Source organism: Zonotrichia leucophrys, chromosome 14 (assembly GCF_028769735.1).
Source record: "Zonotrichia leucophrys gambelii isolate GWCS_2022_RI chromosome 14, RI_Zleu_2.0, whole genome shotgun sequence".
In the NCBI taxonomy this organism is placed as follows: domain Eukaryota; kingdom Metazoa; phylum Chordata; class Aves; order Passeriformes; family Passerellidae; genus Zonotrichia; species Zonotrichia leucophrys.
The window spans coordinates 1304513-1327560 of record NC_088184.1 but is presented as its reverse complement, the minus strand read 5'-3'; the positions used below and the strand labels follow the sequence as shown (position 1 = coordinate 1327560).

Genomic DNA, 23048 nt, shown 5'->3' with positions numbered 1-23048 from the left:
AGCTGGAGACCACCCTGAGGTCTCTTGTGCCCTGTTGACTCTGGGATCCTCCATGCCTGCTCCTGTGGAAGTGGGGTGCTGCTCCTGCACACACCTGAAGAGCCTCTGGGTTTTGGGAATGTTTGTGCCATTGCAGTGGGACCTGGCACTGCCTGACATGGATACTTGGATCCAGTGCTTCAGAAAGTGTGGCTGAGTTTGGGGGGGTCTCTTTGCTGTCTCTGCCCTTGCTCAGCACATCTGGGAGAAAAGGGCAAACAGACAGGTCCCTTCTGCTGCTGTATTTTTATCCATGTCTCTCCAAGACACAATATCCTGAGTTGGAAGGGTCCTGGAAGGCTGGGGTGAAGGTCACTGGTATTAAAGCCTGGTTTATTTTCTTGTTTCACTTTGGAGGCAGGATTTGGAAGCACTTATGCAACCTGCCCTGTTTGGATGATGCCAGCACAGAGCTGGCGACACTTTCCCTTATAACCTCAGGGGTTCAGAAGTGTGAATCAGAGGCTGTTTGTCTCCACTGATGCTCCATAGAAACTTGTACCAAGTGGAAAGTCCCAGCTCCTGGTGTTTCTGTGTTGCTCTGCCAGTAGATCTGCTGCAACCTTCCAGGTCCAGCCTCCCAGCCCCTGCCTGGCTCTGCAAGAGTGAGTCAGCTCAGCCAACAGCATCTCCTCGCCCGGGCTTCATGATCCCAAGCCACGTGTGCTCCTAACAGAGCACTGCCAGAGGGATTCTGAGTGGCTCCTGACCTCCTGCACCCCTTCCTGGTGGGCACAGGTGCCTTCTGCTCCTGCTGGCTCTGGACATGTGGTAGGTCTGTGTGGGAGAAGGCTCAGCAGTCCTCTCTTAGGTCAGGGTCCGCAGTGCTACTGAAAGAAAATTAAATGGGAAATATGAAATAGAAAGCATGGGGTTGAGGGGAAGGGATTCACAGCTTGCAGACATTGAGGCAGGATTTGTTTAGGGGTTTTTGGTAATTTTTCTTTTCTTTTCTTCCACAAAATTTGAGTGCTTTTTCTTGTATTTGTCAGGGAGGATTTTGCTGGGATGCATTGTGTGTCAGAGAGCTCGGGGTTTGTGTTGCTGACGAGAACAATTGATTTTTATTTATTTGTTTATTTACTGCGGGAGAGAAACCAAGCCATAAGTTTTAAGACTTGAGCTGCTCTGGAGGAATTTTATTTAGAGGAACAGCCTGATTGTGTTGCTGTGTGTGATTGACACAATCTCCTCTAATCCTATTGCCAGTGTGGGCTCTGCAGCAGAGCCCTGGGATCTCTCACTCTGGTGCCCAGGTCATCTCAAGGTGGTCTCTGGCAGTCCAGGGTGCTTCTGCCCAGGGCTGGGTGCCATCTCCTGCCCTGGAGCTCAGCTGCACATCCCACAGCCCTGGCACACCACCAGCTCCCTGCCAGCAGGAACGATGCAAACTGCAGGTTTTTGGGTTCTTCCCCATTTCCCACCCTGCCTTGTTCCTTGTTTTGCACTGCTTCAGAGATGACTTGGGTCCCCCATGGTGCCCAAAGGTGGTGGCCATCCCTGGGCAGTTTGGTGGCTATGTAGGAGCCAGGGCTCTGCAGCAGCTGGACACACAGGGCTCAGCAAACTCATCACTCAGCAGAGCCTGGGGCGGGGATATCACTGTCCTGAAGTGGTTTTGGAAGGTGACCAGCTGGAACCTTTTAATCCCTGGAGCAGAGAGGTTCCCTGGGATCTGATCAGTGTGCTGAAAGCTGCCTGCTTGCTAGAGTACTTTCTATATTATTTTTTAAGCATGATAATTACACTGCTGTGATTGCCAAGGTAGGGGCACGCCTGCCAATATGATGGTGCCTCCTGCCAGCTGATGTCTCCTGCCTGGCTTGGGGAGAGCTGCTGTGGTGGGAAGCACAGCCATGTGGATCCATCCCCATCCATGCTGCTGGAGGTGTGGGGTTGTAGCCTGTTACCGTGTCCCTGCACCCCAAGGTGCCCTTTTTGTGTGCACCCCAAAAGAGCCTCCAGCAGCTCCATGCTGCCCGTTAAGAGCCCTGTGTCACCTGTGAGGTGTCCCCCAGGAAAGCCCTCCTGTGGGTGGGTGCTACCAGGTCCCTGGTTTCAGAGGAGCTCCTCTCCCCCAGGAAGGTGGCAGGCAGTGTTTATCTCAGTTGTGGTTGCTGGGGCTGGAGAGTGACTGTGTTAACACGCAGCAGATGGGCCTGGTGAATAGGTGCTGGAGATAACCCTGTTTCCTCATGCAGCCTTGTTGCCTGCTGGGAAAGGAGCCAGCCAGGCTGTTTAAGGAGAAGTGTGGAGCTTGGACAGGCTGAGGATGGATTTCTCCTTCAGCTGGTTCAGTTTTGGGAGGAGGTTGTTGCTGTGGGACAGAGGCTGCTGCCACAATCCACCATGTCCTGGTACAGGTTGGACCATGTAAAGGCAGGATCCAGCCTGGTGCCCACTGGGATCTGTGGACCCTGAATTTAATTCTATTTCAGGCAGAGACTGGAATTGTCCATCAGCCCTAGGCAGGGGTGTGGGGAAAGCAGGCTGCGGGCTGCTGTCCTGCCAGTTGCCAAGGCTGGGAGGGGAATTGGTGGCTGGGAACCCAGAACTGGGGGCACAGGTGAGGGTGTCCCGTGTCCTCTGCCATGCTGTGTGCCTCCCACTCACTTTCAGGGAAAACCGTGGGGCTGCTGGGCACCACGATGTGCAGCAGAAGGCAGGGGAGTCTCCTGCCAAAGCCTGTCACACTGGTGGCCCTGCCACTGCAGGACCTTTGGAGGAAAAGCTGTTGGCCCTTCTGGAAGGCTTTTTGGTTTTCCCGAGAAAGTTAAGTGGGTGGAAATCCCAGCAGCAGCTGGGCAGTGTTAGGGGCCCACTCCTGTTGCAAGGGGTGAGGAGATGGGACCAGGAGGGGGACAGTGTGACCAGAGAATGTCACAGCTCCCCAAGGCCATTCCAGCACACTTCAGTGCCCTGGCTTCCACCTCTCTCCCTGTGCCTGGAGCCTGGATCTCCTGCCCAGCCAAGTGAAATGGTGCTGCCTTCCCTGAGCCTGCAGCTTGTTACTGATGCCCCATCAAGCAGGCCTGGGGATGTGCCTCATCCCAGTGTCCCCTCGTGTGGTACTTCTGTCTTTTAGGTGATTCTAGGTTTTCTCCTCTCTGTGAGAAGGAACAGGGTGATTCCTTCCACAGTCCCATGGTGGCACTGCTAGAAGCCTTTCCTTGCTGGGTAGGACCATGTGTGTGTGAGGGATGGACAGGGGGAACATTGGTGATTGTTTGTCCCAGTCCACAGAAAGCACTGCGGCATCCACATTTTGGGTGGATTTTTTGGAGCCAGTGCTCTCCTGCACCGTGCACACAGCATGGAGGAGGCTGGAGGTGGATGGCACAGGTTGCTGACAGCCTTCCCTTGCCTTTTGCTGATGCCTGTGGTTTGATGAACCTCACCAGTAAGACAAATGGATGTAACAGGATCACAGTGCCCTTCATGGCCCCATTGGCTGCTCCTTCCCCTCCTCTGCTTGAGCAATGATCTCCCTTTCAGATGTTGTGGACATGGTGCTGCCACAGGGGAGAGGGATGCACAGTGGCTCCCAGCTGTAGGACTTGAGGCAGAAAAATCAATGTTTATATTTCTCTTAGCTGGGAATAACTCCAGTAAATAAACACCTTGCAGAGTTCAAACGATGCAGGCACCACATATGAACCAGAATGAATTTTCAAGCTCTCTCTTGCAATAAAATGGATTTCTTGATTTCAGGCTTTATTTAGAGAAGTGTTTGATTTAAGAAGGGAGTTGAAGGTTATATCTGATCTCTGTGAGGTGGAGCTGCTCTTCCAGTGGCTGTGGAGCGTGGTGTGGAAATGGGGTTGGATTGCTGCTGCTGCTGGAGTGTTCCCAGGAGAGTTTCTCATGTACCAGCCAAAGGCAGGGTCACTTCCCTCCTCCCCAGGGGAGTTCTGGCTGCATCCTCTGCCCCTCCAGACCTTGCTGCTGCATTGCAGTCTGCTCAGAGCCTTGGGAAGCTGTGTGTGCAGGTGCTGCTGCTTGGGATTCTGGAGGCCAGCCAGGACCCAGTTCCTTCCACAGGCTGCACCGGCGTCTGGAGCTGTCTGTGCCTGCCCTTTATGGGATTAAACACCCTCCTCCCCTTTGTTCCAGCCACTGTGCTGTTTGAACTTGGTTGTTGTAGGGATGCTGGAGAGGGAGCCAGTGGTGAGCCCACTGAGGTGCAGCTGCCATGACTTGGGCTGCTCTTCCTGGGAGGAGCTGAGGGCATGGCATGGGCTTGGAGGCTCCGTCTGCACAGTTGGCCCTGTCTGTGGTCTCAGGCAAGCAGAGCAGGGTGGAAGGGTTTGGAAGGGGCCTGCTCTGCTGGAGAGAGGCACAGCTGGAGCTGGAGCTGGAGCTGGGGTTCAAGATTGGATTGATGACTTGGCCACCTTATCTGGGAGCAGGAGTGCGTGGAGGGAGGGCTCCAGGCTCCCAGTGCATGCTCAAATGAGGGAGGGCTGGTTTGTCCTTGTGTGAAGGGGAGGAAGCAGAAAGCTCTGCTCGAGCCCCACCTTTGCTCCAAGCTGCAGGAAGTGACCCCGAGCAGGGGACAAAGTGCACCATGCAGGGCTGGTCTCAGTGTGAGTGCACACATGGCAGCCTGAAAGCACCAGGAGGGCTGCACTGGGGGAACGCTGCTCCCTGCAACCCAGGGATCGCTGTGGTCCCTGGAGCTGCTGCTGCACTTTTGGAATATTGAGCCTGCCTAGAAAACAGAATTGTGGCTTCCTGCCCCAGGACAAGGTGGTTCTGTCGTGTGTTGGACCCATTCTCCCATCAGGGTTTCAGGCATTCCCAGGCAACGTTGGAGGTTGAAACCAAGAGCTGGTACAGCCAGAAGGGCATTATGGCCTCTCTACTTCACAGATAAGTGGGGAAGCAGCTGGAGCTGGGACATGGTGCTCCTCTTTGCTGAGCTTGGAAGCTGCTGGTGAGCTGTCCTGGAGCTGCTGCTCCCAGGCTGACTGGGCCAGGCTTCCAGCCCCAAAACCTACAGCCTGGTAGAAGCACCTCTGCACACCAAAGCCTGCCTTCCTTGGCTTGGTGGTGTCTGGTGTGGGGTAACGCAGCTATCCCAGGGTGGAGCTGAAAGGAGAGGAGGGAGACAGGAACAGAAAGTGAGACGGAGGTGGGGTGGAGCAGAGAAGGAGAAAAGAGTTGATGTTGGAACAGCAAGAAGGCAGAGCAGGGTGTCACCTCCTCCCAAGAGTTCCAAGAGTTCCGCAGTGTGTCTGTGCCCTGCAGACACACAAAGTGCCAGGGTTGGGCACAGAGATGGTGTTTGCTTACCAGGGCTCAACCCCGCTGTGAGAATGGGGTCAGTGGGTGCTGAGCTGCTTCTATTGCCCTTCCTGGAGCATTTGGATGGAAGCCAATGCATTGCCATACAGCTGGAGAATTTGTCAGTGCCAGAGGAGCAAGCGCCACTAGAGCAGCGACTAGATTGATGGTTGTTCTCTTCCTGGAAGCAAGGTCCTGACCATGCCAGCCCAGGAAACACGTGGTACCTCTGCCTATTGAGTGGCCTTGGCCTCAGCCTCACGCTGTGTCTTCTTTCTTGCAGCCACTCCCACTCTCCTGGCTCCATGGCTGCCGTGCGCGAGTGGTCCTGCACGCGCTGCACCTTCCTGAACCCCGTGGGCCAGCGGCAGTGCTCCATCTGCGAGGCCCCCCGCCAGAAGCCCGACCTCAACCACATCCTGCGGCTCAGCGTGGAGGAGCAGAAGTGGGCCTGTGCCCGCTGCACCTTCAGGAACTTTCTGGGCAAGGAGACCTGTGAGGTGTGTGGCTTCACCCCCGAGCCGGGACCCGGTGGCTCCCCCTTGCCCGTCATCAATGGCATCTTGCCCAAGCCTGCCGTGCTGATGGAGCCCAAGGGCACGTCCAAGGAGGAGGCTGCCAAGGCAGAAAGCAGCAGCGAGGACTCAGAGGGGAAGAGCCCCGATGAAGCAGAGCTGGAGAGCGGCTGGGCCTGCCAGCGCTGCACCCTGCACAACACGCCCGTGGCCAACTCCTGCTCTGCCTGTGGTGGCCCACGCAAGCTCTCCCTGCCCAAAATCCCACCAGAGGCGCTGGTCGTCCCTGAAGTCATCACCCCGGCCGGGTTCCACATGGCCCCCTCCACCCCGCAGCCTTCAGTCTCCGCAGAGATCTCTGATGGCGATGCCGTGGCCACCCCGGGCCCCGTGGCTATGGAACAAGAGGTGCAGAAGATCCCAGCCTTCAGCCCCTTCTCCCCAGGGCTCCAGAACAACCCCGTGCCCCGAAGCCGGCGGGAGGTGCCCCCACAGCTGCAGATGCCGGGCCCCGAGGGCTCCCAGCCCGCGGCCACGGGCGCCGTGGGGCAGAAGGGCTCTCCCCAAGGTCAGGCCAGGGCCGCCCCTGCCGCACGCTTCCCGGACCTGCTGTCCAACAAACGGCTGAGCGTGCTGGAGGAGGAGATGGAGGTCAGTCCATCCCACTGGAAGTGCAGCTCCTGCTCCCTGCTCAACTCCGCCGGCGCCAGCAAGTGCGAGGTTTGCAGCACCCAAAAAGGCAGCGACACCATCAACCTGGTGGGGGACTCGGTGAGGTTCACCCCGTGCAGCCCCTCCAGCCCCGACTTCACCACCTGGTCGTGCTCCAAGTGCACCCTCAAGAACCCCACGCAGGCCCAGAAGTGCAAGGTGTGCGGCTCCTCCAAGCTGCACGGCTTCCAGGAGCACGGCGGGGAGCCGGGGCCGCGCTGCCCCGACTGCGGCGCCTGCGACAGGGACAGGGACAGGGACAGGCCCGGCTGCTCGTGCAGCGCCAAGGCGCCCTCGGCGCGCAAGGTGGCCCGGCTGTTCCCGGCCCCGGCGGCCGCGGCGCAGGACAGGCCGGGCCAGTGGGCCTGCCCCGCCTGCACCCTGCTCAACGAGGGCAAGGCCAAGCACTGCGGCGCCTGCCACACCCCCCAGCAGTACGTGGCACAGCACAAGGGCCTCAAGCCCCTCAAGAGGAGGGAGAGCATGCACGTGGAGAAGAGGAGGCAAACGGATGAGGGCGAGGCCAAAGCCCTGTGGGAAAACATCGTGACCTTCTGCCGGGAGGTGAGTGCAGTGCTTGTGCGTTCCTGCCTCTCCCGTAGGTCTGGGGCAGCATCTTCCATGCCTTGGGCTCCAGGGATCTTCCCTTGCAGCAGCTGCATGCTGGTTGTTGGCACTGAAATGTCGTATTTTGGTGCAGAATGATCTCCAGGGTGAAAACAGCCCATACAGCCCACTCCTGGTGCAAGGGTGAGGAAATCTAAAACCTTGCACTAAACCTGTTAATTCTGAAACCCAGTGGTATTTTAGATTAGTGAGAGAGAACTTCTGGGATGAAGGGGACATCCTTAGGTGGTCAGTCCATCTCTTTTCAGTGTCTAGTGGTGGGAAAGGCAGAGAGTGTGCCCAGGTTTGCTGGTGGCACGCTGTCCATGGATGCAGGAAGTCTGGGATGCAGCAAGCAGAGGCTCGGGATGAGAGGGCAGGCAGAGGAACTACTGCCACTGCCAGGAACTGCAGGTGTTACAGAACCATGGGCTGGGCCTTGGTGTTCTTGGTTTGGGTGTTGCAAATGCAGAGGTGCAGCACAAATGGCTCCCTCTGTTCTGGCAGGCCAGCTGAGCTGCAGCTCTAGGCTGGCTCTAGTTGAAGGTCTCAGGAGTACGTGCCAGCACACACCTTCCTGCTGTGAGCTATCTGGTCCAGTCACTTGGGTTTCAGCCTCAAACACCACTCTGTTGGCCTCATTTTTTTTCCCAGTGTGGCATTCAAAGCTCCTGTGAATGCTGCTTTCTCTGGCCTCCTTCTGGGGGAAGCCTCCAGCTCTTCTGGACCAGATGGAGAGGGAGTTGCAGTCCCATTTTGACGTACAAACAAGGCTTTTCCTGCCTGGTCTGAGGATCGTGTCCATTCCTGTGCCTCCACTGCACAGTCCAGGGAACACTGATGTTTGGCTCAGAGGGGAAGCTCTGAGAATGATCTTGTTTGGGCTTGTGTTTTTTTTAAATTGCTGTGTGTCCTTCCTAACAGGCGTGGGTGTCTTTATAGCAGAGACCCAGATTCTGCTTATCCCCATCTTTTAAGCAAGTGAATAGCCTCTTTTGTAGGCAGGGAACATCTGTTCCATCAGGAATCAGGCCTGAAGGATGAATCATGATGATGGCCAGGCTGAATTAGCAGCATGGCACTGCCAGGAAGGGGAGGCTGCCTTGCCCTGTCCCACAGCTGATCCTGTTGTGCTCCTTAACCCACAGTAATGGGCTGTGAGATCCATCTCCCAAAATTCCCCTCCTGCCCAGCCCCAGCTGTGCTCTGGCACTGTTCAGGTTAGGCCTGGCAGCAGTGGAGGGACAGTGCTGCTCCTGTCCCTGTGCTCCTGGTCAGGCTGGCAGGGGAGGGCCCTGTGAGCTCCCTGCTGCCCAGGCTGCTCAGCCTTGCCCTGGAGGAGCCAGGCTGGCCGAGTTCTGCTCCGTCTGTTTGTCCCCCTGCCCCTTGTCATGTGGAGCAGCTCCTCTTGCTGCTCCCTGCCAACATTTCTGCTCGAGCTCCTGCTGTGGGTTTTCCTTCCTCTGCTATTCCAGGGATGCCTTTTCCAACCCTTCTCAGTGTGTGGGCCTGTTTTAGCTTTACTCTTTCTCTTCTGTTGGGGAGCAATGCAGAGCTGGCCTCTTCCACTGGAATCATGGAATCAGAATGGCTTGGGATGGAAGGGACCTTAAAGCCCATCTCGTTCCAACCCTGCCAACCCACCTCACCTTCCACCACACCAGGTTACTCCAAGTCATGTCCAGCCTGGCCTTGAACACTTGCACAGATGGGGCAGGCACAGCTTCCCTGGGCAGCCTGTGCCAGGGCATCCCCACCCTCACAGGGAAGAATTTTTCCCCAGTACCCAGTCCAAATTTCTTCCCTTTCGGTTTAAAACTTTTCCCTTGTCTCATCAGTGCTTGTCCATGTGAAAAATTGCTTTCCCTCTTACTAATAAGCCCCCTTTAGGCACTGGAGGGGGTCTGAGGTCTCCATGGAACCTTCTCCAGGTGAGCACCCCCAGCTCTCTCAGCCTGGCTCCAGCGCAGAGGGGATCCTGCCCACAGAGCATCTCCATGGTGTCCCCTGGACCTGTTCTAACAGATCCACCTATTTGTTATGCTGAGTCCTCCAGAGATGGACAAAACTGGGGTCTCACAAGGGCAGAGCAAAGGGGGAGAATCCTCTCCCTCGTGTCCTCATAGCCCTGCACAGCAAGTTCCTGCAGAGCCCAGAGATCCGTGTGCAGGGATGGGTCCCAGCCAGGTCCCCAGCCAGGCTGGTGGCTGCTCCTCAGCTGCACGGGGCAGATGCTCCCCGAGAGAGCAGGACAGCTATTAGCTGAAAAACACCCTCCTGCAAAAGAGGAGCTGGAGTTGCTGATTGGGGCACCACAAAGGAAGTATTCAGGTAGGATTGCCACAAAAGAGGAGGTCAGCTACTAATTGGGTGTGCGTAAAGCTAATTTAAATCAGAGCCAGCTTTTGCTGAAAGAATTTAATTTAATTTAATTAACAATAACAAAGAAACACCTGTTCTCATTTCACCCTGTGTTGGACTGAAAAAGCCACCCTTCTCCACTTTGTGAAGTTCTGTGCTTCCATCCCTGTGGTTAATGCCTATGGGATTACCTGCCCTTCCACCATCCTATTTATTTATGACGCAGCAGCTATTGCAGGAGGCCTGGGACCTGGGATACCTTCACTCTGAAATTGCTTGCCTGGTTGTGGTCTGGCTGAATGCAATTGCAAAAGCTGCCCCTCCCATCCCCCATGGATGTGCCTGGGGGGTGGCACAGGGCTGCCAAGCCCAGCGTGTCCCCTCTGGGGCAGGGACAAGGCTGGTTGAGGTTTGTTGGCGTGCCAGGTGGCTCCTCGGAGCCTTGCTGTTTGCAGGCTTTGCTGCTTGTGGAGGCAGCCAAGGCCCCCCACAGCCCAGCTTTTAGCACCAGCACAAAGTGTGAGACGGTCCCTGCCCAGGGAGGCTCCTCTGAAACACAAAAAGGCAGATTGGAGTCACAGCCCGGAGCTTGAAACCAGAGAGGTGAGCCTGAGGCAAGGCTGAATGCTGGACCTGAAGCACAAGAAGCATCTCTGCTGCTGCCAGCACGCACCAGCATAGTCCTGCCACCCTGCAGGGCTGGGAAGGGACTGCCTGAGCCAGGCAGGAGGGCTGGGGACTCTGCTGTCTCTCAGGGGAGCAGTGTGAGGCTCTCCAGACCCCCCAGTCCCGAGTGGCTCCACTGATGCTCTCTTGCCTTTTGCCCTCACAGAACAAAGTCAATTTTGTGGACGACAGTTTCCCCCCTGGGCCCAAGTCGGTGGGGTTCCCGGAGGGGGACAGCGTGCAGCAGCGGGTCAAGCAGTGGCTGCGCCCCCACGAGATCAACTGCAGCATCTTCAAGGAGCGCTCGGTGAAGTGGTCGGTGTTCCGCACGCCGCGGCCCTCGGACATCCTGCAGGGACTGCTGGGCAACTGCTGGTAGGGGCCAGTGAGCCGGTCTGAGACCCTCCTGCCCCTTCCTCCTTCCCCCTCTTCCTCCAGCTTCAGCTCGGTCCCCTCAGCCCTACTCAAACCCCTTTATGCCCCTAGGCTGTAGCCCATGCTCTGCCTCACCCCCTCCCAGCTCTATGTGGCTGGGTGGCTTGTGCTGCCCATGCCCTGTGCCCCGTGCCCAGTGCTGCCCGTGCCCGTGCCCCGTGTGGCCCATGCTCTGTGCCCCGTGCTGCCCGTGTCCCGTTCCCTGTGCCCCGTGCTGCCCATGCCCTGTGCTGCCCATGCCCCATGCCCCGTGCTGCCCATGCCCTGTGCTACCCATGCCCTGTTCCCTGTGCCCGTGCTGCCCATGCCCCATGCCCCATGCTGAGGCCGCCCCGCCTGCCTGGCAGGTTCCTGAGCGCCCTGGCCGTGCTGCCCATGCCCCATGCTGCCCGTGCCCCATGCCCGTTCCCCGTGCCCATGCTGCCCGTGCCCCATGCCCATTCCCCGTGCTGCCCATGCCCATGCTGAGGCCACCCCGCGTGCCCGGCAGGTTCCTGAGCGCCCTGGCCGTGCTGGCCGAGCGGCCCGAGCTGGTGGAGCGGGTGATGATCACCAGGACGCTGTGCCCCGAGGGCGCCTACCAGGTGCGGCTGTGCAAGGACGGCACGTGGACCACGGTGCTGGTGGATGACATGCTGCCCTGCGACGAGTGCGGCTACCTGCTCTTCTCCCAGGTCAGTGCCACGGGGACTGATTGCAATAAGATCCCAATATTACCAGGTAGATTGTGCCTGGGCTCGTCTGACCTTTGCTGCTGGGCCAAAGGCGGCAGCTGTGGTGTTTCACCTCAGAGACACCTTTGGCTGGCTGGGTGTTGCAGCTGGGCACTGAAACAAACCCAGGCTTGTAGAAACTCAGTTTACCTCAGGTGGAAGGGCTTCAGGTGATGGTGAAGAGGAAAAGGAGACGGATTCTGCCGGAGGGTTAATATCCAGAGTTTATTCCATGGTCACAGACATCTGAATCTTGGTAACAGCTCCAACAGAATGCTGAGCACATGGTTCTGGCTCAATTTAAGCCCAGGGACAGAAGGAGGGAAGGGACAGGTGAGCACCAACCAGGTGGGAGGATGAGGGTCTCAGGGGACAAGGGACACATAGACAGGCCAATGACCCCAGGCCTGAAGAGCATCCTTTGAACTTGACCAACCACACAAGGCCTTGCTGGAATGTTAAGCCCAATTGACAGAACTCACTCAGCAAGGGGGCGAGGGGGAAGGGAGAGAGGTATTGCCACACCTGGGAAGGGACTGGGAAGTAAAATAGGGAATGAGCTCACACTGCAACAGGGCCGGGGGTGGGCAGTGCTCCAGGGCTCAGGGAGGCTCATGCCAGGCACTCCCAGGACAGGCAGTGGGAAGAGGCACTGCTGGGGTTCATGTGAGGCCCCTGCTTTGTGCTGCATTGAGAGTCATAGAGACACTAAGGTTGGAAAAGGCCCCAAAGATCATCAAGTCCAACCACTGATCAAGTACCCCTTGCTCACTAAACTGTGCCATAAAGTACCACCTGGACTTGTTTTTTGAATGTTCCCAGGGATGGTGACTCCACCAGTGCCCTGGACAGTCCATTCCAATGCCTGACCACCTTTCATTAAGGAATTTTCCCAATATCCAATCTAAACATCCCCTGATGCAACTTGAGGCTGTTTCCTCTTGTCCTGTCCCTGTTCCCCAGGAGCAGAGCCTGACCCCCACCTGGCTGTCCCCTCCTGTCAGGAGCTGTGCAGAGCCACAAGGTCCCCCCTGAGCCTCCTTTTCTCCAGGCTGAGCCCCTTCCCAGCTCCCTCAGCCCCTCCTGGTGCTCCAGCCCCTCCCCAGCTCTGTTCCCTTCTCTGGACACATTCCACCCCCAGGTGCCACTGACCTTCTTGCCCACCTGGGCACACCTGACTCACGTTCAGCTGCCAAGGAGCACTCCCAGGTCCTTTCCCAGTGGATTCTTCCCAGCACTCCCAGGTCCTTTCCCAGCAGGTACTTCCCAGCTGCCCCAGGCCTGGAGCTGCTGGGGCATGCTGTGACACAAAAGGAAGATCCAGCACTGGTTGCACCCTGTTTGCAGCTCAGGACACTGCTCTTTACCATGTCCTCAAGACAGCTGAACTCTTTGAAGCCATAATATCCATCTATTTAGACCCCTTTTGGCATTTCCCAGGCTGCAGTGAAGAAATTTCATTTACAGTTGCTTTTCTCTCACTCCTTGCACCACAGCTCCTTCACTTGCAGGGAAAGCCACCCTTATCCTTCATGTAAAAGGAAAACACTTTAACCTGTGTTTTGCACTGTGAGGGAATGAGGGAAAGCTGTTTCTTTCCTCTGAGGGGAGGTCTGGCAGCTTGGCTGTGCCAGGGAGGGCCTGTGGAGAAGGGAGGGGATGGCACATGGAGCAGCCTGTTCCAAGCCAGTGCCCAGTTGCTCTGAGCACGCTGGGGTGGCATCTGCTCGGGTCAGTGGAGCTCCCTCAGCCCCTCCAGGACATTGCTGTGCCCTGCCCTGCCTGCCAGGCCCAGGGGCTCTTGCTGGGATCATGTCCATGAAGGAGACTGAGAACGTCTCTATTGAAACTCAGGGGGCAAAATCTGCCAAAGAAAACCAAGTACCACTGTCAGGAGGAGACAGGGACTGGGGCTGCTGGCTTGGATTTCCTTCTGGAAATCCAGTCCTCTGGGTTTTGACACACAGCCATGTCAGGACAGGAATCAAACTTCAGAGAAGGGAAGAAGAAGGAGTTTGTGTCTACATTCTGTCTCTCAGTAGACAGAGGATACAAATGCATTTTTTTATTTCAGCATAAGATTTACCCTAACCCTAAAAGGTTTTTACCTTTTCCTTCCATCTTTCATGAATTTCAAGTCTGCTTTTGGAGCTTTTTTTAAGATTGGAGGTTTTCACATGGGCTGGACTTGCCTTGCCTCTGTTTCCAGGAGCATCTGAATCGTGATGAGATTTTTCTGCTGAGTGTTCAGCTGTGGGAGCTGGATGTGGGGGATATAAAAGGAAAATCAGAGTTTTAAAAATAAAAGAAAATCAGGCTCTTATCTGAGCTCCCTGGCTGTGGTTCAGGCAGAAATAAACAACATGGATTTTGTTGAGTGAGGGACCCAAAAACCAGCAAAAAGCACTTTTAAGCTCTCTTTATCCGTCAGAAAGAAATCTTCACTGCCCTCCTTTCCTCTGCCAGCTCTTGGCTGCCACCTGTGAGTCACACAGGCACAATGTACCAGTGATTTTCCCTGCTGCTTTCCAAGCACTGGATACCCAACCCCATTTGCTGGGAAAAACCTTGCATCTTGTAATTAGGGCTTGTAGTTACTCCCTGTGCTGGAGTAGAGAACTTTGCCAGTCCAAGTGTTTGGAGCTTGTCCTTGAAGCAGTGTCTGTTTTGCCTGGGTGGAATCCAATCAGTTGGGTGGGTGTGCTTGGGGAGCCTCCTCTGCCAAAGGGGTGTTGGTTTGGGTTTGCAGAGGTGTGTGGGTTAAAGGCAGCTGTTCCAGATGTGCTCCACATCACAGAATCCTAAATGTCCTGCGTGGGAAGGGACCCACAAGGATCATGAATCCAACTCCTGGCCCTGCACAGACACCCCAACAATCCCACCTTGTGCCTGACAGTGTTGTCCAAAAGCTCCTTGAGCTCTGGGGGCCTTGGTGTCTTCTTCCATTATTAAATGGTTCTAAGTTCAGGTTGAAGTTGACAGAAGGGTCTCAGGGTGGGCACCCCAGGGTGCAGCTCTGTCAGCACCCAGGCCTCGTGGGTGTTCATTCCAGGACTTCTTCCCAAGGGGAATTGAACTCTGCAAAGAAAACCATGAGCAAAGGGCGAATGGGTCACCCATGGCCAAGGGGAGCAGCTCCTGGCATGGCCTTGTGCTGCCGGGATGGCTGGCAGGGATGGCTGCGAGGGGCTGTCCCACCCCCTGCCCAGGGCTGACGTGTCCCTCCCTGTGTCTGCAGGCCCAGAGGAAGCAGCTGTGGGTGGCCCTCATAGAGAAGGCTCTGGCCAAGCTGCACGGTTCGTACTTCGCGCTGCAGGCCGGGCGCGCCATCGAGGGGCTGGCCACGCTCACCGGGGCGCCCTGCGAGAGCCTCATGCTGCAGGTCAGCTCCACCAACCCCCGCGAGGAGCCCATCGACACCGACCTCATCTGGGCCAAGATGCTCAGCTCCAAGGAGGCTGGGTAAGGTGGGGCAGGAGCAGGGATGCTGCAGAGGGGGTGAGGGAGAACATTCTTGTCTTTAGAGGCTCAGGAGAGGGGTCACTGCATCAGCTGGGGTGGAGTCCACCACCCATGCCACTCATCTGGAGCATTGGTGGAGCTTCCACTCAAAGCTTTAAGAAATTATTTCTCCTGTGATTCTCATATGAAATTAAGAGCTGTTGAACTTCCATTGCACGTCACTGCTGTCTTGCAGGAGTTAGGAAGTGGCACTGGGCCCTTTGCTTTGAGCTTTTCTGTTTTGTGAATGCTTGACCCTGTCCATGTCTCCCACCCATATGTGACATCTTTGCTAATGACACCTGGCTAGCACTGGTCTGGAGGGGGCACAGCCAAAGCAGACACCTCCTGCTCATCACTTGGGCAGGAGGGCAGCTGGGTTGGCTGAAGGCTGGAGTATGGGGCCACATGGATGGATAGCTCCCAGCACATGGTGTCCCCCTAAACCTGACTGCTGCAGAACTCCTGCCCCAAATAGTGTCCTTACCCCTGCTAGCTTGTCTAGCTGATGGACTACCTGCTTTTCTCTTTGGCTTTCTGCCAGCCAGCAGAAGTGGGCAGGACCCTGGGGCCTGGTAGAAATCAGGGGAGGTCTGGGGCAAAGCTCCCCAGTGCAAAGCAGCTCTCCTTGGAGCCTGGGCTCAATGTGCACGTGGGCAAGGAGAGGGAGCTCTGGAGCAGGGCTGGGCACTGCCTGGGGAGTGTTGCTGATCCCAGCAGTGTTGTTGCAGAGTGGGAGCATCCAGGAGCCTCCTGGGAGGAAGCTGTCCCATGCCTTGGGTGGCAGGGATGAGGTTCCCCAGGGCGGGCCTGGCAGGACCCCAGGGTTTGGTGTCCCCGTGCAGGTTCCTGATGGGCGCGTCCTGCGGCGGGGGCAACATGAAGGTGGATGACGTGGCCTACGAGAGCATGGGGCTCCGGCCCCGGCACGCCTATTCCATCCTGGACGTGAGGGATGTCCAGGGCTTCAGGTGAGCTCGGCCTGGAGCCTGCCATGCCACTGCAGCTGCTCCTGCCTGCAGACCCAGCAGGAAACCTGGGGATGGATAGCTGAGGGCATGATGAACAGGACGCTAGGGACTCTTTGGTGTCCCATCCTCATGAACAGCAAGGAAGACACCATTCTAGGGTGTCACATAAATGCTGTTATCATATGAGCTGTCCTTGCCTAGTGCTGGCTCCATGTCCAGGGCTGGAATGTTTGACCTGTGTCACAAGACACAGAGGACTGAGTTGAGCTCTCACTTCAGTGAGGTGCTCAGAGTATTGCTCATCTTTGAATGGAGGGGGGATAGAAATGGGTGCCACCCTGACAGCTGGGCTGCTATAGGAAGCTGTATTTTCAGCCATGTCACTCTCAGCAGCCCCTTTGGGCAGGGAGGGGCAGAGGGAGCAGCAGCAGGAACAGAGCTGCAGGACAGGGACACCTGATGTGGGTGACACATCAGTTCTGGGATGCTGTGAGAGCTTTGGAAGGCAGGAGTCACAGGGTGTCCTTTGTGGGGGGCAGGCTGGGTCTCCCCTCCCTCCTGGGTCTCTGACACTTTTCCCCTTCCCCTTGCAGGTTGCTGCGCCTGCGGAACCCCTGGGGCCGCTTCTCCTGGAACGGCAGCTGGTCGGACGAGTGGCCGCACTGGCCGCTCCCCCTGCGCCACGACCTGATGCCCCATGGCAGCAGCGAGGGCGTCTTCTGGATGGAGTACAGCGACTTCATCAAGTATGGCACGGCCAGAGCAGAGCTGTGGGGCAGGGAACAACGGGGCAGGGATGGAAAATGGGACATGGGGTCATGATGGGGCAGGGATGGAAAATGGGATGTGGGGTCATGATGGGGCAGGCAGGACTGGTCATGCCTAGGGAATGTGGGTGTCCTGCAGCATGCAGTGTGCCCCATCAGGACTGAGCCCAGCTTCCCCACAGGTATTTTGACTCCGTGGATATCTGCAAGCTCCATTCAGACTGGCACGAGGTGCGTGTGCAGGGCATGTTCCCCAACAAGGCCAACGGGCCGGTGACGGTGACGTCGCTGACGGTGTTGGAGCGCGCAGCTCTGGAGTTTGCCCTCTTCCAGGAGGGCAGCAGGTGAGCTGGGCAGGGCAGTGACACTGGGGGGGCTCAGCTTGGACAAAAGGAGCTCAGGGGGGACCTTCTGGCTCTGCACCATTTCCTGATAGGAGTGTGCAGCCAGTTGGGGGTTAGGCTCTCTTTTTAGACAGGACAAGGGGAAACAGCCTCAAGCTGCACTAGGGGAGGTTTAGCTTGGATATTGAGGAAAATTTCTTCACTGAAAGGGTGGTCAGGCCCTGGCACAGCTGCCCAGGGCAGTGATGGAGTCCCCATCCCTGCAAGGATTTAAAAATCTTATAGATGTTGCACTTGGGGACATGGGTTAGTGGTGACCTTGGCAGTGCTGGGTTAATGATTGGTTATTGGTCTTGATGATCTTAGAGGACTTTCCCAACATTAATGATTGCACAATTCTGTGGTTCTGTGGGCCCAGAAGAAATCCAGACACATTGGCATCCCTTGGGGTCACAGAGCTCAGGGATGGACCCTCATCACCATCTCTCCAAATCTTGGGAACTGCTCATGTTTAGCTGGAGCCCAACTCCTGAATGCAGGGCTGGTTCCTGAGGCAGTGGGAAAGCTCTTCCCTGGAACTGCTGCCTGTGTCCTGGGTGACGTGTGACCCTTCCTTCCTGGCACAGGAGGTCAGACACAGTGGACAGCCACTTGCTGGACTTGTGCATCATGGTTTTCCGGGCCACCTTCACCAGTGGGAACAAGCTGAGCCTGGGCAGGCTGATGGCCCACAGCAAACGAGCCGTCAAGAAATTCGTCAACTGCGACGTGATGCTGGAGCCGGGCGAGTACGCCGTGGTGTGCTGTGCCTTCAACCACTGGAGCGCTGCCCTGGCCAGCCCTGCTGCCCAGGGTGAGGCCATGGAGGGGCCCTGGGGGAGGGAGAGGTGCCAAAGCCCTCCATCCTCCTCATGGGGACCTTCTTCAAGGTGGAGGTTGCCTGTTGCATGTTGCACAGCCCAGGAACACCATGCACCTGGGGACTGTGGGCTTGGTGAGAGTTCCCTGATCCCCGTTCCTCTGGTGTCTCTGCAGCTTCCAGTCCCACCAGCAGCCGACCAGCCACTGATTATTCCAGCTACATCCTGGCTATCTACAGCTCCCGCCTGGTGATGGTGGAGCAGGTGGACGCACAGCCCACCACGCTGGCAGATGCCATCATCCTGCTGACCGAGAACAAGGGCGAGCGCCACGAGGTGAGTGGGGGGCACGGGGGCTGCAGTGGGGAGGGGGTGATGCTGTCAGAGGGAGCCTGGACCTGTGCAGGGGCTGGGCAGGGCTGAGCCAGCTCTGGCTGCCACCCCTGGATGCCCACCCCCTTTGCTCCCTGGGGCAGCGTGGGGCACCCCAGCAGATGGGCTGCCTTTGGCTGGAGTGGAGGATGCCAGTGCAGGGGTTTTGATGTTGGGATGGGGGTGCCCAGAGGCTTCATCCCCTTCCCTGCTGTGTGCCCCAGGGCCGTGAGGGGATGACCTGCTACTACCTGACCCACGGCTGGGCAGGGCTCATCGTGGTGGTGGAGAACCGACACCCCAAGTCCTACCTGCACGTGCAGTGCGACTGCACCGACAGCTTCAACGTGGTGTCCACGCGCGGCAGCCTCAAGACACAGGACAGCGTCCCCCCCCTGCACAGGTCTGGGGTAGGCAGGGGTGGGTCACAGGGGCTGCCAGGAGCCTGGAGAAAGGCAGAGCCAGGGCTGCCAGGAGCCTGGAGAATGGCAGAGCCAGGGCTGGCAGGGAGGCATGGACAGGGTGGGATTGCCAGGACAGAGTGGGATTGGCAGGACAAGGTGGGATTGGCAGGAGAGGATGGGATTGCCAGGACAGAGGTGGGATTGCCAGGAAAGAGGGTAGGATTGCCAGGAAAGAGGTGGGATTGTCAGGACAGAGGTGGGATTGCCAGGACAGGGTGGAGTTGGCAGGAAAGAGGTGGGATTGCCGGGAGAGGATGGGATTGCCAGGAGAGGATGGAATTGCCGGGATAGAGGTGGGATTGCCAGGACAGAGGTGGGATTGCCAGGACAGGGTGGGATTGCCAGGACAGGGTGGCATTGCCGGGACAGAGGTGGGATTGCAGGGGTGGAGGCTGCTGCCCTGAGCCCCCCCTGGCTCTCTCCACAGGCAGGTGTTGGTGATCCTGTCCCAGCTGGAGGGTAACGCTGGTTTCTCCATCACGCACCGCCTGGCGCACCGCAAGGCCACCCAGGCCTTCCTCAATGACTGGATGCTGACGAAGGGCACCCACAACCCGCTGCTCACGCCCGAGGTCGCTGGGCTGCACGGGCCCCGGCCCCTATGACGAAGAGCCTCCCCCTCCCCTCCCCACCACCCTGTTCCTGTCACCGAGCCGCTGGCCCAGGGTGCCCCCTGAGCCACCAGTGCTGAGCTGTGGGGCACAGCTGGAGTGGCACCCCCAGCGCTTTGCCCCACGCCACGGGGCCGGGGTGAGTGCTCAGGGCCAGCACCAGCCCTGGCACGGCTGCCCTGGCACAGCTGCCCTGGCACCACCGCCCTGGCACCGCTGCCCCCAGGCACTTTAGGAGGAGCAGCTGGGGGCACGGGGCCATCTCAGGATCCCACCTGCCCCGTTCCTGCGCTGTGCCCGGTGCCCTCTGCCCGCCCTGGGGACTGTGGGACAGGGAGGGGCTGGAGGTTGCTGTCAAGACCCTTCCCAGGCACCACGCTCAGGACTCTGCCCCTTCCCGTGGCACCAGGGCACTGGCGCTGCAAAAAGAAGAATATACCTCTGATGTCTGTCCGTCTGTGTGACCCTCCGTCTGTCCCTGGGCCCTTCCCTCTTGTCTTGTTGCCCCCTTTGTCTGCTGTCGGGACCAGTGTGGTGCTGAGGCTGGGCTGGGGGGTGCCAGGGTCACGCTGCCATGGTGCCACCCCTGCCAGGGACCCCCACCCATCCTGGGTGCTGGGGCTGGTGGGGAGAGGGCACAGAAAGCTGCTGCTGAGGGGGCTGTGCTGTAACTGGGGTGAAACTCAGAGGTTTCACCACCTCCTGCTCGGCTCCGGGTGGGGAGCAGGGCCCCGGGGTGCTGCAGGCGGGGGCTGTGGCCCGGGGCCCTGTCCCTGTCACACAAGTGTTACTATGCAAAGGCAGCCGTGGGAGCAGTGCCTGGAGAGAAGCCATGGCCCGAGCTGGGCTCAGCCCCTGGCACTGCCCCCTGTGCCCCCTCCGTGCCCCGTGGAGGGAGGCTGGGCAGCAGGTACCGACCCAGAGTTACCACGAGCCCATGTGCTGGGGAGGGGGTGGCTTTGGGGGGGAACAGAGAGCCCCCTCCTCCAGAGCCCGAGTGCTGTGGGAGGCAGTGAGCACAAGGCAAAATCTGCACCTTGGGGTGCTGCTGGCCCTGTGGGTGCTCTGAGGTGGGGGCTGATCCTGGGGGGATCCCACGTTTTCAGGGCTTCGTGGCTCTCTGACTTGACATGTGTGTGTGTGTTTATCTCTGTGTGTGTGTGTGTGTGTGTGTGGTTTGGGGGTTCCCCTCTGTCTCCTCCCTGAGCTGTGTGGATTTACAGCTGAGGGGGGCTGATGGGCAATGCTGGACCCTGTTCTGGCAGGGGCCGTGCTGGGGGATCTGCACCCCAAACCCTGCACCCCAAACCCTGCACCAGCAGCTGGGCTGGGCGGGGGGTGCAGGGTGTGCCCCTCTGTGTCCCCTGGGGATTGGGGGTGGCAGGGGGGTGGGCTGCCCTGGCACCTCCCAGCCCCCCCAGCTGGGGCTGCTGAGCCAAGCTCTGTCTGTATTTCTGTTTGTTGATCTGTTTTCTCTCTCTCCAGCTCCTTCTTCCTTGGGATGATTTGTCCTTCACTTTTTTTTCTCCTCTCTCTTTATGTCTTTCTGAGCTGTGAATATTTTTAACCCTGTAAATACTGTCCAGCTCTTCAAAATCATAGGATATTTTATCAATTGTAAATCAGATCAGTAATCCCTGTATGATATGAATTATCCATGGGTGGTTTTCAAACTCAGGTTCTGATGGACCAAATAAAGTTTTGTTTTTTACTGAAGCTGTTTGGTTTTCTTGTGGAAGAGAACAAAAGGGATGAGTGGGCTGGTTTTGGGGTCACACCAATGGGTCTTGAAGGCATTTCCGTGGAGCAGTGACAGTCGGTGCTGGGGGGAGAGCTGAGCACCCATAAAAGGGGAATTGGAAATTTTCCTGCACTTGGGGGTGCAGGAGCACAGAGAGGGGCGGAAATAAAGCAAAACAAAAGCAAAATCCAGAAATTCCCATAAAATGAGCGGTGTCCTCTCGCAGGGCCGTGCCGCGGCCGGGAGAGGGCACCCACCATCCGCATGGATGCTCTCCCGCTCGTGCCTCAGTTTCCCCAGCCGTTCCGTGCCGGGCGGCTCCATGGCCGTGCCCGCTGCATGCCCGGCTCCGTGCCCAGGCTGGGGATGCCGGAGCCGCTCCCTCCTCGCTGCTCCCCCGCTCCTGCTCCTGCTCGGGCCGTGCCTGTGTCCGGCGGCGGGGCCGCCTGGCGCGGGGGGAACGTTCCGGCTGAGCGCAGGCGGCCCCGGCTGCTCTCGCCCGGGGTGGGCACCCTGCGACCAGTAGGGAGAGACAGAAGGAGAGGATTTCGCTCTTTCTTACAGCAACTTGTAATAGATTTTTCCGGGCGAAACATCTTTGCATTCAGGAGGCCCTGTCACAAGCCATCAGCCTCAGCCAGGGAGAAACAGATGGAGAGTTAATTTTGGCGGGGAGGGCACGGCCACGCTCCCTCCTCTCCCTCAGTCTGTTCAGGAGCAGGAGCCGGGTTGAGGCCTCGCGGCCGCGCCGCCCTCGCTGCCGCCTCCCGGGGGTGCTCCCGCCCTGGCCGGTGCTGCTCAGCGCCGGGGACACGCCGGGACATTGCGCGGTGACACGGCGGTGGCTCTGGTCGTGGTGACCAGCGCAGGTGGGTGATGGTGTCCTGCCTTCCCACGGCCGCGGCTCCGCGTCCCGGTGAGCCCCGCGGTGCCCTGGGAGCCAACCCGGCCATGGCAGGAGGACACCAGAGCAAATCCGGAGTGCCCGGTGCAGCCGGGGACACCCGGGTGGGCTGGGGGTGCAGGGGACACCATCCCCCAGGAAAACACACGTGCGTGGCACATTGTCCTAATGATTCTGCCTGGACACTTTGGGAGCCCTCAGAGCACCCCCAACATCACAGACCGGGCTGAGAGCTGCGGTGTAGCCGTGGAAGGGCTGGAGGTGAAATCAAACCCTAATTGTGCCCAATTCCCAGGGGCTGAGGCAGCATTAACTGCTTTATAATTACAAATAATTGTGTGGCAAAAGATAAAATTGTGTTTGACACATCAGCTGTGGAGGAGGGTGTTGCTTCATCAGGAAATTTGTCATCCCTAGACTCTGTCAGTCTTGAGCCTGAGGTGTGAAGGGGAAGATGGGGATGGGCAGAGGGAGCAGCGGGTCAAGGGAAGGAGAGATGGAAGAGAAGGATGGACAGCAGGACGCTGTGGAGGGGAGATGGAGGAGGAGTGCTGTGGTACCGAGCCATGTGAAGAGCAGAGGCTCAGGTGTGACAGGTGAGGCAGGGAGCAGGCAGGGCTGTCCCACTGCCCTGGCACAGCTGTGGCTCCTCACCCAAGGGGCTGTGGCTGCAAAAATGGCAGCACAAGGCACCCCAGGAGTGTCCCTGCACCTGCTCATGTGGTGGGACAGCGTGAGCAGGGCAGGGCTGAGGCCATGTGTGCCCACCCAGGGCAGGGCTGGGGCCATGTGTGCCCACCCCACTGCAGCTGCCGTCCCGCGGGTCCCCTCCACCCACAGCCCTGGTGCTGCTCCTCCCAGGGCACACACAAGGATGCTCGTGTGAAGGTGATGAATTGAAGGGTGGGCAGGCCCTGGCACAGGGTGCCCAGAGCAGCTGGGGCTGCCCCTGGATCCCTGGCAGTGCCCAAGGCCAGGCTGGGCAGGGCTGGGAGCAGCCTGGGACAGTGGGAGGTGTCCCTGCCATGGCAGGGGTGGGATGGGATGGGCTTTAAGGTCCCTTGCATGCCAAACCAGTCTGGGATTCTTTGAGGCAGTTGCCGTCTCATCAGCACGGTCAGCACCCCTTGACCTGCTGGGCCCGGGGAACATCCGCGGAGGCAGAGCCGGGATCGGCTCCT

The 23048-nt window shown here is 58.2% G+C and overlaps 1 protein-coding gene across 5 annotated transcripts in view; it reads left to right on the top strand.

The window, feature by feature from the left end:
- The window catches only part of CAPN15 (calpain 15), a 57953-nt gene extending 37033 nt beyond the window's left edge, over positions 1-20920 (top strand). For 4 of the 5 annotated variants that reach the window (XM_064725761.1, XM_064725755.1, XM_064725758.1 and 1 more), the window contains 11 exons: positions 5609-7115; positions 10351-10559; positions 11110-11293; positions 14571-14794; positions 15679-15804; positions 16398-16550; positions 16754-16915; positions 17542-17768; positions 17951-18111; positions 18372-18550; positions 19039-20920. In XM_064725761.1, coding sequence (XP_064581831.1) covers positions 5631-7115; positions 10351-10559; positions 11110-11293; positions 14571-14794; positions 15679-15804; positions 16398-16550; positions 16754-16915; positions 17542-17768; positions 17951-18111; positions 18372-18550; positions 19039-19216 — 3288 coding nt within the window. In that variant the 5' untranslated portion in view covers positions 5609-5630 and the 3' untranslated portion in view covers positions 19217-20920. Of the gene's footprint in view, positions 1-678; positions 811-5608; positions 7116-10350; positions 10560-11109; positions 11294-14570; positions 14795-15678; positions 15805-16397; positions 16551-16753; positions 16916-17541; positions 17769-17950; positions 18112-18371; positions 18551-19038 lie in introns of those variants that run through there. The other variant, XM_064725760.1, reaches the window with a different exon arrangement.
- The last annotated feature ends 2128 nt before the right edge of the window (positions 20921-23048 follow it).